This window comes from Notamacropus eugenii, chromosome 4, assembly GCF_028372415.1.
Source record: "Notamacropus eugenii isolate mMacEug1 chromosome 4, mMacEug1.pri_v2, whole genome shotgun sequence".
In the NCBI taxonomy this organism is placed as follows: domain Eukaryota; kingdom Metazoa; phylum Chordata; class Mammalia; order Diprotodontia; family Macropodidae; genus Notamacropus; species Notamacropus eugenii.
In genome coordinates this window covers 285943007-285958291 of record NC_092875.1, presented here as the reverse complement: position 1 = coordinate 285958291, position 15285 = coordinate 285943007, and the positions used below count along the sequence as shown (strand labels likewise).

The following is a 15285-nucleotide window of genomic DNA, read 5'->3' as shown; positions in this document are numbered from 1 at the left end:
TAATCTTTGAGCTTGAATCATCATTTGATCTTGCAAATATTTACCCTTCTCCCACTGGATATGAGTCCCTCTGACACTTCTACTTTATTCATGAACAGCTTCTGCCTTTACCTGTAATGACTGATAAATATGGGTAAAAACACCTCAGACTAGATTTGTCTGGGGGCAGGGAAGGGAAGGTGTCATGGTAATTGAATTTCTTCCTGCTCAGGTTGGAAGCAGAGTTTTCCTCACTTTGCATGATATGGGGGCACCTCAGAGAAGTTTTGTTTTGTTATTTCCAGAAAGTCAACATGAAACAGAATGAAGAGTGACGAAATGAGTCTGAAACCTTCTGAAGCAGGAAGTACAGTTCTCTATCAAAAATGGAAGCAGAATTAGCCTCATCTGGGAAGCAAAATAACCTAGATGTCACTCTCCAAACACCTTTTCAATATCATAATACCGAGCCAGGAATGGCCAAGATTTAGAATTAGAAAGTGAGCTTTGGTGTCGTCCAACCCTCTCATTTTACAGATGAGGAAACTAGGACCCAGTGAAGGAAACTGACTTGATCCAAGATTCTCTTGGTAAGAGAACCAGAATTTGAAACCATGTGTTTTGATTTTAAATCCATTGTTTCATCTGCTACCCTGTGCTGATTCTAGTTGAATCCCCCTATTTTATAGATGTAACCTGGTGAGGTATAATGGCTTAAAGTCAAGCAGCATTTCAACCATTCTTTCTATGGGAAGAGAAACAGGTCAAGATCCCCAGTGAAACTCAGGAGTCTCTGAAGTTTGTTTAGCATGAGGCTTACCCATCTAGTAGCTTACCTAGGACAAACATCAAAGGTCCTAACATTATGTCATAAGACATACTACCTTCATCTCATAAATTGAAGTGAAATAAAGATGCTCCATCCCCTTATTCAGTATTTCTCAAGTGACAACAAGCTTTGGATGACATGGGAGATTATGGGGGGGAAAGCACCGGTTTTAGAGTCAGAAGACCCAGGTTCAAATCCTGCCTCTGATGCTAATTAGCTTGGTGATCTTGGCTCCCTGAGTCTCACTTGTCTCATCTGTAAAATGAGGGGACTGGATCAGATAGCTTATGAGGACCATTCCTGCTCAAGGACTGTGATCCTACGTGCAAAAGGGAATGAGAGAGAGAGAGAGAGAGAGAGAGAGAGAGAGAGAGAGAGAGAGAGAGAGAGAGAGATACACAGATGAAATCCCAGATTCTTGAAGAATTGCAGTACTTTGCCATTCATTCTATGTATGAGCTGACTTGGACTAAACAGTAATGAAAGGATATTGGCTATGCCCTGTAGCTGTGCACAACTCAGCAAGAGGATGGAAACAAAGGCTTTTTGCTTTGAAATTGTGATATTCTTAGAGAAACTGGGACAAATCTAATGATTCCTAGGTACTCATACTCTTTCTTAGAGAAACTAGGACAAGCCTAGTGACTACTAGGTTCTCAGATCTGCCTAACTGACTTAGCCTACAATTAGGTAGCAGCAGGTGGTATATATTAGCAACCTACTAACTTTGGAATGAAAGCACAGCATCCATCTTCATATGCTCTGACACTTAACAAGTATAATGGCCATTTAATCAACTGCATCCAAAGTATCCAGTGACCCTTATATTGCCCAAGACTTTCCACTCGGTAGTAGCCTGGCCAAGGATATTTACCAAATTCAGGTTACTGAGGAAAATATAGAATCAGATGAACTCCTTGTGCTGAAAATCACCTTCAAGTCATATATTTGAAATTAATCATATACGTAGAATGAATCCCAAACTTTATATGCATCATATTGTCTAATTATTATGTGACTTAGCTGAAAGGTAAGTGGAAAACCAATACCAACTAAGTCACAACTCTTTGGTGCTTCAGTTTCTGCCTCTGTATGACGGAAACGGGGTAGGACCTCAGCAAAATTGAGAAATAAGAAAAATTATCTGTGGTTCTTTCCCACTTCCCTTTTCTTGATCTACTCTCATCCTCTTTGTTTTCTGTCCTCCTCCTAGATATCTGTTGTCCAACCTCCTGGACACAAAGTCTCTCATTTTGGCATTCTGTCTTCTAGGGATTCCCTCTCCTTCAGTGTGTCCCATGCTCTAAAATAACCTTTCTTTCTTCTACGGCCTCCCCAATCAACACTCTAAAAGCTGTAAGTCTTAACTCAATACTTATAGGAGAAGAATCTAATTAAACCAAGTAAAAGGTGTGAATGACTAGTGGGCCTTAATTCTCTCAGGGGTGTTTGTCTTACGAAATATTTGCATATTAAAGATTCGTTAACCCAAATAAGTTGCTACTTGGTAAAATTTCAAACTGTGTTAAGTGAAGAATTTCAATCAGAATGAAAGAAACTTGGAGGAATTTCTGAGTCCCCATGTATTACATCCACCACTCCCTAGTAGGAAATGTGATATCTGCTCCCAACTAATTCTGTTGTTGAGAAGATTAAATGAAATAATGCTAATAAGAGGATATTGGGATCACATCAGCAATGGGCTTAGAGGTCTTAGAAATACAGAAGAGAAACTTATTTCATAAAAAAGTCTCCTAGACTATCAACTACCCAGCCCCCACAGGGCACATGACATTGGGCACAAACTCAGCCTTATGCTGTACCCTGGAGCAATATGTGAAAACAGAAGATTATGGTATTACATAGATCCATTCATTAATAGTATCTGGTAGCTATCTTCTGCCTTTCATTCACAAAAAGGCCCAAAGTTCTTTAACAAAAAACATTCTCTCATTAGCGTTATTATGTTTTCTTTTTCCTCTGTGGAGCAAGCAGGCAGACCTTTGAATTAGTACTCCGAGGACTGACATAGTACAAACCCAACTATGGTCAGCTCTATCCACTAAGCCATCTGGGGGAACGGAAAAGATCTACGTGCATTAAATGGTGCATCAATTGAATCATGTTTCCCATGATGTGAACAAGAAGACTCTTTTACTCCCCTAGAAGATTTTGTGGCAATAGGAAGGTCTGAGTTTGAATTATAGATCAGACCCCTTACTAACTGTGTTCCTGGGATTTCTGTTCTTCAGTTTCCTCATTTGTAAGATGAGACTAGATAATATCTAAGATCTCTTTCCCTTCTAACCCTATGATCTTATAAGAATTCTTGAGGCTGGCTCCCTAAAACAACTGAATACATTCCCTGAAGGAAGAACAGGTAAACCATTTTCTTGTTCTCTGAAAAGACTTTAGGGAGATGGGCCTTAGAGGTTCATGGAAAAGTAAAGACCTAAAGAAGAATCTGTAAGGTGGAGAAAAGTAGAATATTTGGTTCAGGGGCATAGTTGTCTTTCAGAGAATAAAACAAATATTACCTAAAAAACAAATTCAGGTTTCCTACATAATCTTATCTTATATGTACACCAAGAGGGATCACGAGAGATACAAAATCATAGAATTTAGATTTAGAAGGGGGCAGAGAGGTCATCCGGTCTAACTTCCCACTCAATGTACAACTCCTTTTTACTACGATGAACTCCTTTCAGTCAGAAATCTAAATCTCCTTTTTGATTTCTCCTGTTTCTCCACTTTCTACTTTTCAGAAGCTCAAGCAAAGTTTTAAGAGATAATCTTGTCATCCAACTTGGTTTCTAGTGATATCATCTCAGTTCAAAGAATAAAATTGTACTTTAAATGGAAACAGAGTCGCCTAGGATCAAACAGTTGGCAGCTTTATTATATTTGCCTGGCTTTTAATTTTACTATATTGCAACTGCTTTAATCCAGATCCCTGAACATAAGAATGATATTCTCAGCGGATTTTCAGCCCCCTCATACATTATGAATATCTGGCAGAATACAAATGTATCACTTAGGCAGATGTGAATACCTTTGGCAGCATACTATTACCCCAATCAGCGGAAAAAATAATATTTGTGTGATATTAAAACAAAATTAATAGCAAGATGTGAATTACATGGAAAGACTTTATGTTGTAATTAATAAAACTTGTAAACAACCCAGCATAATTATCACCTTAATTAGGAAATGACCCATAATTTTTAATTAAAAAAAGTAAGGAAAGCTATTACAAGTCACATTCACTTGAAGAAGTGAGAAACCAAAGACATTTTTAAAAGATATCGTTCGATATTGCCATATGCTGGTCTGGGGCAGGGATGGGGCCTGTTGTTGAAGCACTGTTGCCTATGTAATGTCACTTCTTTGGGACGGAGTGATTTGTTGCTGTGGAAGGGTGGTCAAAACCAGGGATTTCAGAGTCACTTTTAGTGGGTCAGTGTAGGAGAGCTGCATCAGCCAGGTTGATACCCCCTGCTTCCGGACCCCTTTCCTTTCAACTTAAGGGGATATTTACTTTGGAAAGATCAACAAAAAGTAGAAAAAGACAAAGGTTTTGTCTTCATTAGGCATCCACATGGAAGAGGAAATAAAAAGACCTTGCCATCTGGGCCATCATTGCTACTGTAACAGAATTTTCTGTAACTAAATTGGCACTTCATATCACAGTGGAGATCTCACTTTGTGCTATTTGCGATAGTGGGTTGAAACCATCAATTCAAACCAGAGCCCCTGTAGAAAGGAATTTCTGATCAAGTTGTATTGCATCTTTGGTTTCTAGTTTGAGTCATTCATCCCATATAGTTACAGCCTAATTAATTGGGGTTTTGGCCTTTTGGCTAAGATCAAGAATTATTTTTCCTTTGAATTGGTTGGATCAAATCAATAGATTGCCCCCCCTTTTGAGATATATAAATATAGCCTGGAAGGCAGACTTCCTTTTGAAAATAATGTGGTATAGTAGAAGGGTAGAAGGGTAGAGGAGTGGAGGGGTGGAAGGGTGGAGGGGAGGCAGAAAGTTCCCCACCCCTAGTATAGTGGAAAGAGTACTGATCTGGGAGCTAGGAGGCCCTGGATTCTAAACCTGAACTCTAGTACTCAGTATCTGTGCAACGTTTGGCAACTAATTTATCTTTCCTGCGTGCCTCAGTTTTCTCTGCTATAAAATGGGACCAGAATAGATGACTTCCTAGGTCCATTCCATCTCTTGATCTGTGATCCTTCCTTCTTAGAAAGTGGAAAAGCAAGGTATAAATGGGCTAAGTTCCTCACTTGTATCTACCCAAACAGGTCAGCATAACCGTACTGCAAGAGCTTTAGTAGGAGACAGACCTGTACCCCTCAGAGATGAAGCTTCCCAGAACTCCTTTGGTTAAACAGGCTAGATTCTTTGTAATTTACTCCAAGTCCCTTCTTCCAAATAAACTAAAGGAAAATAAACTTTAAAATTAACGTAAGATAATTAATGTGAATTAAGTACAGAATTGTTACTATGTAAATCAGTAAGCGCCAACATGAGAGCTGCAGAGAAAATGTAGGCTTCTGACCCGAAGGAGGAAAATAACACAGTCACAGAACTGTTTAATCTGTCAGGTGTCTTAGACATTATCAAGTTCATTTAAAAAACAAGGAAACTGAAAAAGTTTAAATGCTTTACAGCGTGAATTAAGCATGAATTAGTTTAATTTGAAAATAACCATTCAAAAAAGATTTTAAAAGAAAGACAAAATGCTGGTGCTGAAAAGGACCTGAGAATAAACGCCTCACTTTATAGATGAAGGATTTGTCCCAGGTTACCCAGTTCCTAAGTGTCAGAGCCAGACCTTGACCTCGGGCCTTCTGATCCTGACCCCAGCGCTTCTTCCCCCACGTATAGCCAAGCTGTAGAATTTTTGAGCACAGAATATTACATTCTTTGCTTAGGATCGAGCTAACTGGAAAACCAGGTGGGGTGTGAGAAGATAGAGCTAAAGCTTAAGAAGAGCTCTGCTATAAAATGTTGTAGCTAAAATGATTAATTACCAATTTTTAGATAAAATTATTAAGTTCTGAGTTGTAGGAAAGATTATTAATTATTTCATTGTTTGAATCCAGTCTTGCATGACAAGTAAGCAGACATGTAGTACTTAGATAACTAGACTAGTTTAATTCTTAACAAAGACCCCCCCCCAGGTTGTACTGATCCCAGAAAACTTCAAGAAACCCAAGACTGATGTTCGGAAGGTTCGGTTAATTTCTGGTTTACTGAGAAGTACATTTTAATTAATCTATGTGAAGTTCAATCAACTTATGTGCCTTATTCAGAAAATTTACTATGTATTAACCAATCAAGTACCGTTTATTTGCTCCTTTGATTGTGTCCTATATAATATGCAGCTAGAGGTTTGGGGGGAGCAAGCCACCTATTTTGGCTCTCCTCTCTGTTGGGCACCTTAACAAACTTCTTCCTAAATTACTTTTGCTTAGAATATTTTGTATTTTGTTCTCAGCTCACAATGTCAAACCAGGCCCCATACTTTCTCTGCCATAGATTGCACTATACAGCAGCCCAAATCATGGTTCCCCAGCAAACCGTCTGTCTGTCTGTCTCACTGTGATACTGAAAACTTAATATGCCTATGTTATCCTTGTCCTCTAAGCTTGATATTATTACAGAGTCTTGCTGGGGGACAAGTTCCTTTAGATCAATGAAATCAATTCAGGAGCACTTCAATAAATGCCTACTAGATCCGGAGGATGCAAATATTAATGAAACTAAATAAATGGTCCCTACTCTCAAGGAACTTATTTCAACCTCTAATGCCTACATTGCCTATGAACTTAGAACAGATGGGCCCCAAGGTGCTAAATTCACAAAACCTGGTATTAGCCAGAGATTAATTTTCTTTCATCAGTAGCACCAAAATCAATCACAAAATAGCTCCACAGGAAACACCATCACGGCAACCTCATCTGTACCTGTAGGTTTTCTTAATTTCTTCTTGTGATGCCCCCTTCTGTAGACCAAGGATTTCATATAAAGCTTCTCCAGATGTTGACAGAGTCCGCTGTCTGTGGTCAGCCATCTGACTTGCGTATCTCTCAGACTGCAAAACCGGAGAAAAGATGACCACAAGGGTTACACACCCTGAGTTCTACTTTTGGAATTTTCTGATTTTTTATTTTCTTAAATCCCTTTGTAAAATGACAGTCTTGGGTTTTGTGTGCTAATAGCAAAACAACAGTCAAAAAGAGCTGGGAAGAACCTTGGAAGAGGACCCAAATTGGAATATACAGATAAAGAAAGACAAAGTATTGTGCAAGTAAAGCCCCAGTGAATGCAGATCATAGAAAGCCATTCCTGATAAACCAGGAAAAAGTAGATTTTTGTGTTTGTGGCTGTTCCAAATTATTTCTTACTGGTCATTGAGACAATTCCAAATTTATCAGGCAATCCTTTGCCTTACTTTGTCTGTGACTTTAGAGATACAGTCCTTAATAAAGAAATCACTTTTTAAAAAATCTGTGCTTCCTTAGATACAAAAGAGAGAAAATAGCCTTGAGCAGAGTCCCATTAAGAAGCCAGGTCAGATTTTCTCTAGAGATTTGGAGTCTCAAGGTCAGAACCATAACTAGGATAGGGTGCCTGGGGCTTTGTTCCAGGTTGCTGAATTTAGAGGATGAGTATTTAATTCATATATTTAATATGATAGCTCTTAGAGTAGTCAGCTGTGTAAAACAACAAAACTAGCTAGAATAATTAGTTAAAATAAGAAGTTGTCAGATGGCAGGCTAGGGATGAACTTCTTTGCCACTCTGCACTGCTCTCCCACACACCACCCCTTTGTGGCAGCCTGGACTTATCCTGGGATTACCAGGTATCTCTTTCTGCTTCCAATGGGGTGGTAGCCCTTGCCCTTCTTTTTTTACTGCCCCCTCCCCACTAAGGGCACACTTTTGGTTTCTTGTCCCATGCATGGATTATTATTATACTTGCCCGAGGTGCAGATAGGAATATTTCAAGCTGAGTCTACCTCCCTCCATTTTACAGATGAGGAAGCTGAGGGCTAGAGAAGTGATTGTCTCAGAGGTCACACGTGTGAGTAAGTATCATACAATGGTAATTTTCTGAGGGGATTTGAACCCAGGGCTTCCTGACTTCAATCAAGCCCAGCACACTGGTTGCTACTCTACCTTGCCTTGCTGAAGGCCTGCTGGAGTCAGTCAGCTCTGCCAGGATGAAGTAGCAGCAAAGGGGCATGATTTTGTGGGGGAAGGGGAATGGACAAAGACCCCCAGGTTTCCCCTTCTTGGGGCGGGAGTGCCAGAACACCTCATCTGGGGTTGTAGACATCAGGTAGGACCAGGTCTTGGCAGGGGAGGTGTTGGCAACCTCTCTGTGCAACCCTGACCTTGGTTGTCTGGTGGGGGTCTCAGCGCCTGAAGGAAGCCATCTCCAGTCGTCTTGATCTATATCTGGTCACTGGACCCAGGTGGCTCCAGAGGACAAAGTGAGGCTGGTGACTTTGCCCAGCCCTCCCTCATTATAATCCAACAAACTTACATGTCATGACAACACCTCCCTGATGTCATGGTCCTCTTTAAGAACAAAGGACAAATAACAACAGTGCCTGTGATCCTTGAAGCCTGGGGAACCCTGGGTTTCAGGGGGTCCCTGGGGACTCTCACCATGGGGAAGGGTCCTGCCTACCAGCTCTTTGGGAGGATCTGAAGAGAAACCTTAGACATTGCCCTGGGCATATCAGAGGGCTTTGTTGGACTCCCATCCTGCCCTTCCTCTTCCTTCCCTCCCCAGCCCTGTTGCACCTTGGAGGGCCAACACCTCTGGTGGCTGGAGAAGTCTTGGGTACACATCAGAAAGGAAGCTGCATCCTTCATTCAGGGCCCTGAGAGGAGTGGGCCCTGGAGCTGTCACTCAAGTCCCCTAGTCACAAGTGCATAGATTAGGAACTAGAGGGGACCTTAGAAGCCATCAAGTCTGATTCATTCTTTCATTTTGCAAATGAGGAACTTGAGGCCCTAAGATGTAAATTGATATACATTTATTTGAGGCAGGATTGGAACCCAGATCTCTTTGACCTGGTCCAGCACTCTTATCCACAGCACTCTGCTGCCTTTGGGACACATAAGGAATGCCCGTGTTTGCATCCTCACCTTCTACCCCCATTCCCATTGCAAATCTCAGGACTCTCTGGTAAACTGAGTCTCAGAGAGTTTAAGCAATTTTACCCAATGCCACATAAGTAGGAATTAGCAGAGTTGAGATTCAAGCTCAGATCCCTTTATTTACTCCAAATCCAGGGCTCTTTTTACTACATCAGGGGTTTCAGTCTCTAAAGAGGAATTCAACCTTCAATGAGCCCTGGCAGCGAGCTCCCTGGTGTGTAAGCAACAGTCAGTCTGGGACATCTGAGATCCTGCAGTGTAAAAGGAAGGATTTCTCTAGGGCTCCAGACAAGAATACTTCTGAGTTAAGGATCTTAGATCATGGGATTTAAAACTGGGGAAGACCTTGGAGTTCTCCAACTCCAGGGTCTCTTCAGTCTTTTTTATACTCATGGCAATTTGCTGAAACCTATGGACCCCTTCTCAGAAGAGTGTTTTTAAATGTATAAATGCAGTACACAGAGAAACCAATCATACTGATATGCAGTTATCAAAACTTTTTTTAAAATTTAGTTCATGGATTTCAAGTTAAGAAACTCATATCTAGTCCATCCCTTTCATTTTAGATGAGTAAACTGAGGTGCAGTGAATAGAATGCTGGGCCTGGAGTTCGGAACACCAGAGTTCAAATTTGATCTCAGATATTTCCTAGCTGTGTGACCCTGGGCAATTGCCTCAGTTTCCTCAACTGTAAAATGAACTGGAGAAGGAAATGGCAAACCACTTCAGTCTCTTTTTCAAGAAAACCCCAAATGTGGCCCTAAAGAGTTGGCTATGACTGAAAAAAAAAATGACTAAACAACATTTTATCCAATGCTGTACAGGTAGGAATTAGTGGAACTAAAATTCAGCCTTAGGTTCTTTGATTTCTACTCCAGGGCTCTTTCCAGTACATCATGGGTTTTTCGTATCTTAAGGTTAGCTAAGTATCAGGGGTCCCCCAAGCCATGGCTTGGACGCCATGGTTAATTACGGCCACGCAATGTTACCGTGCCTCCATGTCCTCAGGATTCTCCTTGTGAATTCAGGACAACTTCTTTCCTCTCTGCCTCCATTTCCTGTTCTTTACAATGAGGTTCTAGTCCTGGGAATACAGAATCACAGAACTTAGAGATGGAAGGACCCCTTAGAGGTCAGGAGTCCCCTCTACAACATCCTTGCCTGGGGGTCATCCTGTCTCCACTAGACTTCCAATGACAGAGAGCTCATCAAGACATTTCATTCTATTGCTGTATAAATATAATTGTAGACAATTGTCTTATTACATTGAAACAAAAATCTACTAGATTTTAAGTTCCATTAATTAAGTCAATTTTCTAAGCTCCTTCAGCCAAATACTTTGCATACAGTTGGTGCTTAATGAATTAGTGGTTGGTGATGCTAGTTTTGCCTTCTGGAGCATTAATGAATATATCTAGTCCTTCGAACTTGATATTAAGTTTCTTTTTCCTCATCTATAAAATGAGGTTGAACAAAATGATCTCTAAGGTCTATTTCATAAGTTTCACTACTCTGATAATAGGGCAGCTAGGTGGCACAGTGGATAGAATGCCATGCCTGGAGTCAGGAAGACTCATCTTCCTGAGTTCAAATCCACCCTTAAATACTTACTAGCTGTGTGACCTTGGGCAAATCACTTAACCCTGTTTGCCTCAGTTTCCTCATCTGTAAAATGATCTGGAGAAGAAAATGGCAAACCATTCCAATATTTTTGCCAAGAAAATCCCAAAAGGGGGCACAAAGAGTTGGACATGATTAAAGTGACTGAACAACAAGGTCCCTTTCAATTCTATCATGCTATGTTTCTATGAATTTAACCTAGAGAAGAAATAGCTAAGGGTTATTTGATATGAGAGTTGTATTCAAATATTTGAAGTGTTATCAGAATTTGTTGTTGAGTCGTTTCAGTCATGTCCGACTCTTCGTGACCCCTTTTGGGATGTTCTTGGCAAAAATATTGGAATGGTTTGCCATTTCCTTCTCCAGATCATTTTACAGATAAGGATACTGAGGTAAACAGGGATAAGTGATTTGCCCAGGATCACACAGCTAGTATCTGAGGTCAAATTTAAACTCAGGAATGTATCTTCCTGACTACAGACCTGGTGCTCTATCCATTGCACCACCTAGCTGCCCCTGAAAGGGACCTTAGCAATCATCTAATTCAAACCCTAAATTTTTCAAATGAGGAAACTAAATCTCAGAGGGACATGCAACTTGCCTAAGATCACATAAGTAGTGACAGAATTGTTCCTCATAAGAATGACAGTTTCTGGACCTCATTTTGATTGCTTTTCTTTGTGGATTTCCAATTTGTCAATGTTTCTCTTAAAATGTGGCAACCTGAACCAAATACGATACTCTAGGCATGGTCTGACCACAGACCAAAGTGAGTGGAACTGTTACTAATCTTAATTTGAATATTTTACCTCAATACATTCTAGGATTGTTAACTTTTTAAAGAAAATATATCACAATATTGCCTCACTTTAAGTTTTTGGTTGATTAACTTCTCCATATTTATTTATTGTTATCATAGATATTTAATAATTGTATAGTGGTTTACAATTTTTCAAAGTATTTTTTTGCACCCTTATGGGACAAGTATACAAATATTATTTTCCCCTTCGTATATGTTAGGAAGCTGAGTCCCAGGGAAGATTAAACTATTTCTCCAAGGTGACATGGTGGTAAGTCAGTAGAACAAGGACAAAGATCCATATTATCTGATTCTAAATCTAATACTCTTTTCTTCTACATCCAAAGGTCTTTCACATGAATTGCTACTGAGTTTGGTTTCACTTATCTTGTACTTTTGCCACTATTATAGTTCAGCATGCTGCTTTGGGCCCCATGTTCCAGCCTTAAATCTTGAGACAGGATGTTGTCAGGATGAACTGATTAAAATTGTTTCCCACCACTCATCCCTCCACTATTATTTTCAGGATCCTATTTTGTGATCCTAAGTAAAATGTCACACAAGTCATTTTGTAGCAAAAAATTTTTAAAGCATTTTTTATTTTTTAGTCTTCAGAAGAAAAACTGTTACCAATTGTTCATTTGCAATCCCAATGAGAGATAGGAGAAATAGTATCAGAAAATAACGAGAAATCCTAAAATGATCTCTATGTGGTTCTGTAACTTGGTCTTACTTCAGTCTTCCCACACCCGTCTGACCACAACCCCCCTTCCATCTTGGCAAAAAAAAAGTTTCTGAAAATGGTCCATAATAATCAATCATCAGGAGTTGGTCATAGGCCATAGGGTAAGATAAGAGACAAGAAATAGAACCGATAGCTCAATTCTTCCCTTTGTGGCTGAAAAAAGAGGAAAATGTCACAAGGTCTAAGAAATATTCACATGTATGATTTTCTCTGATCTCCCTGATTTTTGCAACCAAGTGGCAATTCTAGACCACTCGTGGCTATTTGATAACAAGGGCATCCGTTAATTGTCTAGTGATGAACAGAACCTGACTACCTTCCTATCCCCTCCTGGAATAAGGAGTACGTGGAGAGTAGCACATGGCAGTGTCTCTGGTTCCTCCCTTTCTGCTTCTCAGCCCCACCCTCCTTTTGCTTAGGGCTTTGAACCAATGATGTGGCAGAGTGGTGCCTGTCTGTCTGTCCTTTGTGGAAATGCCCTCCCCTACATATTTACATACTGGGTCTATATTTATGATACCCTAATCCTACTCCTTTTTCCTCATCTATAAGTGGGGAAAGAAGGACTGTTCTAATTTATCAGATACTGTTCAATTATATTGATAATACTGAGCTACTGGTATTCTAATTAAGAGATACTGCTAATATGTGTACGTTTTCATCTTCAGAGAGATATATTAAGCAAATAGTCCCTTTTCTTCCTCAGTTCCTAAAGCACTTTCTATTCATTTAAAGACCATCTTAGATGATGAGGCAGTTCTGCTAAACTAGATTCAGAAATTAATTGCTGTTTTATAGTAATGTTTATTTATGTTGGTAATGCTGAGTTCCTAAAAAATAAAAAAAAAAAATTAAAAAAGAGACAGTATCTGGCCCATTGAGTGGTTCCCGGACAGAAAATCTGTGTAGAAGATCTATGGGAAAACATGGGCAAGAACCACAAAGATCAAACAGATATGGAGGTATTTCAATCTGTGGCAGTAGGCAGAGTGACTATACCAGTGAAATCAGGGAGCCTTTAAAGTATTAAAGTATCGTAGTAATCTAACCATCCTCCATCCAGCTGTCAAAGTGGTTTTCCTAAAGCTCGGGTTGGACCTTGTTATTTCCCCTCTCCCATTCAATAAACTCCAGTAGTTCTTTATCACCTCCAGGATCAAATATAAAACATAATCTATCCCTTGAGTCTTTTTACACCTTACTCCTTCCTCAGATACTCTTTGAGTCAATGACACTGGCCTCCTTCTTGTTTCTCCAACAAGACACTCCATTTCCTGACTCTGGGCATTTTCTCTGGCTGTCTCTCATGTCTGGAATATCTCCCTCTTCATCCTACCTGCTGGCTTCCCTGGCATCCTTCAAGTCCCAGTTAAAATCTCACCTACTGGAAGCCTTTCCCAGTCCCCCTTAATTCTAGTGCCTTTCCTCTATTGATCATTTCCAATTCATAGCTTGCTTGTATATAGTTGTTTGCATATTGTCTCCTCCACAAGACTGTAAACTCCTTGAGAACAGGAACTGTCTTTTGCCTTTCTTTATATCCCCAGTGAGTAACAAATGCTTGGTACATAGTAGTCACTTAATAAACGCTTATTGACCTTCAGATTGGCTGAAAACACTAAGTATCACAGAGCCATAAGAAATACTATTTGCTGCTCACATTTCAGCTTTTTTGCTCTGGTTCCTAAAGTATATTTCTTTTTGTTCTGATTAGTTCTCCATGATGGAACACAACCAAGAAGGAATACTGATAAATAGTGAGTTGTCTCCAAGGAGAGACATATTAAAAAACAAAAGAGTTGCGTTGTGAGTTGAATAAAGTCAACTGTCTGCTTTCCTCTTTCTCCTTGGTGCTGCAAGGAAACAAGACCCTTCATATATTATTGATTTAGACTACATTTCGTTTCAGATTCAATGGAGTAATACATTAGAACTCTGTAGCTGTTTCATTAAGTTTATTAAAGAGGAATCTCCCTTGAGGACACAGGTACTGTTCAGTCATAGTCAAAAGATTCCACCAAAAAACTATATCTGGATGGTATCTATTACCCTAAAAAATGCAATCATACTCATTTTTAATTCCTTAAGTAAAATGTATTTTTCATGAATTCTTTCTCTGGTCTTTCTAATCCTAGCAATCCAATGCAAAATTAAAGTCTTTATCATTTATTCATAGTCAGTTATCCAGAAGCCATCTAAGCCAAAATAAAACGCTATAATGCAAAGTCACCTCTTCCTATACTGGAATATGGTTTTGTTTCATCAAATCATAAAAGTTATTTAAAAATACTTAAGGTCTTCTCTTAAAGAACCTCCCATCTGTATTGCCATGCTATTAATCAAATCTATGTCTTGATGATACAATGGATGATGCTAACATTCACTTCCAAACCAGATCATACTTGTCTGTCTGTAGAGGATATTATAATTGGAAAAAGGCATAGTGCCCCGAGAATGAGCTGCTTCTGCTTAAGTAATAATTTTTCAGCCCTAGATAGTAGAAAAGTTGTTACTTCAGAGGCATCAATGGTAACAACAAACCCTCCTGAAGTTTTCTTAAGGAGAAAATAAGTTTTCTTACAAAGCAAAAGGGTCTAGTTCTTCAAGATACCTGAAATATACAAAAGCCCAAACCCAGTCTCCCTTGACAGATTCCTTTCAGAACTTAAAAGAAAAAAAAAGATTGGGGGAGGAAGAAATAATGAGTAAAACATTTCTAGCTCACTTTTAAACAATAAATTAATTTTCCCCCTTACGCAGTTATCCCTAGGAGAACAAGACCCCTCACTCATGGGTCTTTGTCAGGACAGAAAACCACTCAGTTTCATCAAATTCCCACATTTAAATAACATTACATCTCACAGCTAACATCAGATAAAAACCATTACATTATTTGCTTAAAAAATGATAACCTCACCATTGAACAGTACTACCTCTATGTTCTTTGAAACATTCAATTTTTCCAAAAATTGCATTCCCTCTCAGGTAAACAAATTGCAAAGTCAAACACACTAAGGTGTCAACAGGGACCCACAGTACCTGTTCCTAAAACCACTGATGGAGAGCCTTAAACAGGTAATCCAGTCTGTCACCTCCAAATGGGAACGTATCCTGAGTTTTATGCTG

The 15285-nt window shown here is 39.5% G+C and overlaps 1 protein-coding gene across 6 annotated transcripts in view; it reads right to left on the bottom strand.

Moving 5' to 3' along the window:
* Positions 1–15285, bottom strand: part of DNAJC5B (DnaJ heat shock protein family (Hsp40) member C5 beta) — a 97481-nt gene that overhangs the window by 28207 nt on the left and 53989 nt on the right. For 3 of the 6 annotated variants that reach the window (XM_072604711.1, XM_072604707.1, XM_072604708.1), the window contains 2 exons: positions 9990–10079; positions 6788–6915 (listed from right to left, as the gene is read on the bottom strand). Coding sequence is in view for 5 of the 6 variants with exons in the window: in XM_072604707.1 (XP_072460808.1) it covers positions 6788–6915; positions 9990–9995 (134 nt within the window). In the remaining variant the exon portion in view is untranslated. Of the gene's footprint in view, positions 1–6787; positions 6916–9984; positions 10080–15285 lie in introns of all 6 variants that reach the window. The other 3 variants (XM_072604709.1, XM_072604710.1, XM_072604706.1) reach the window with 2 other exon arrangements.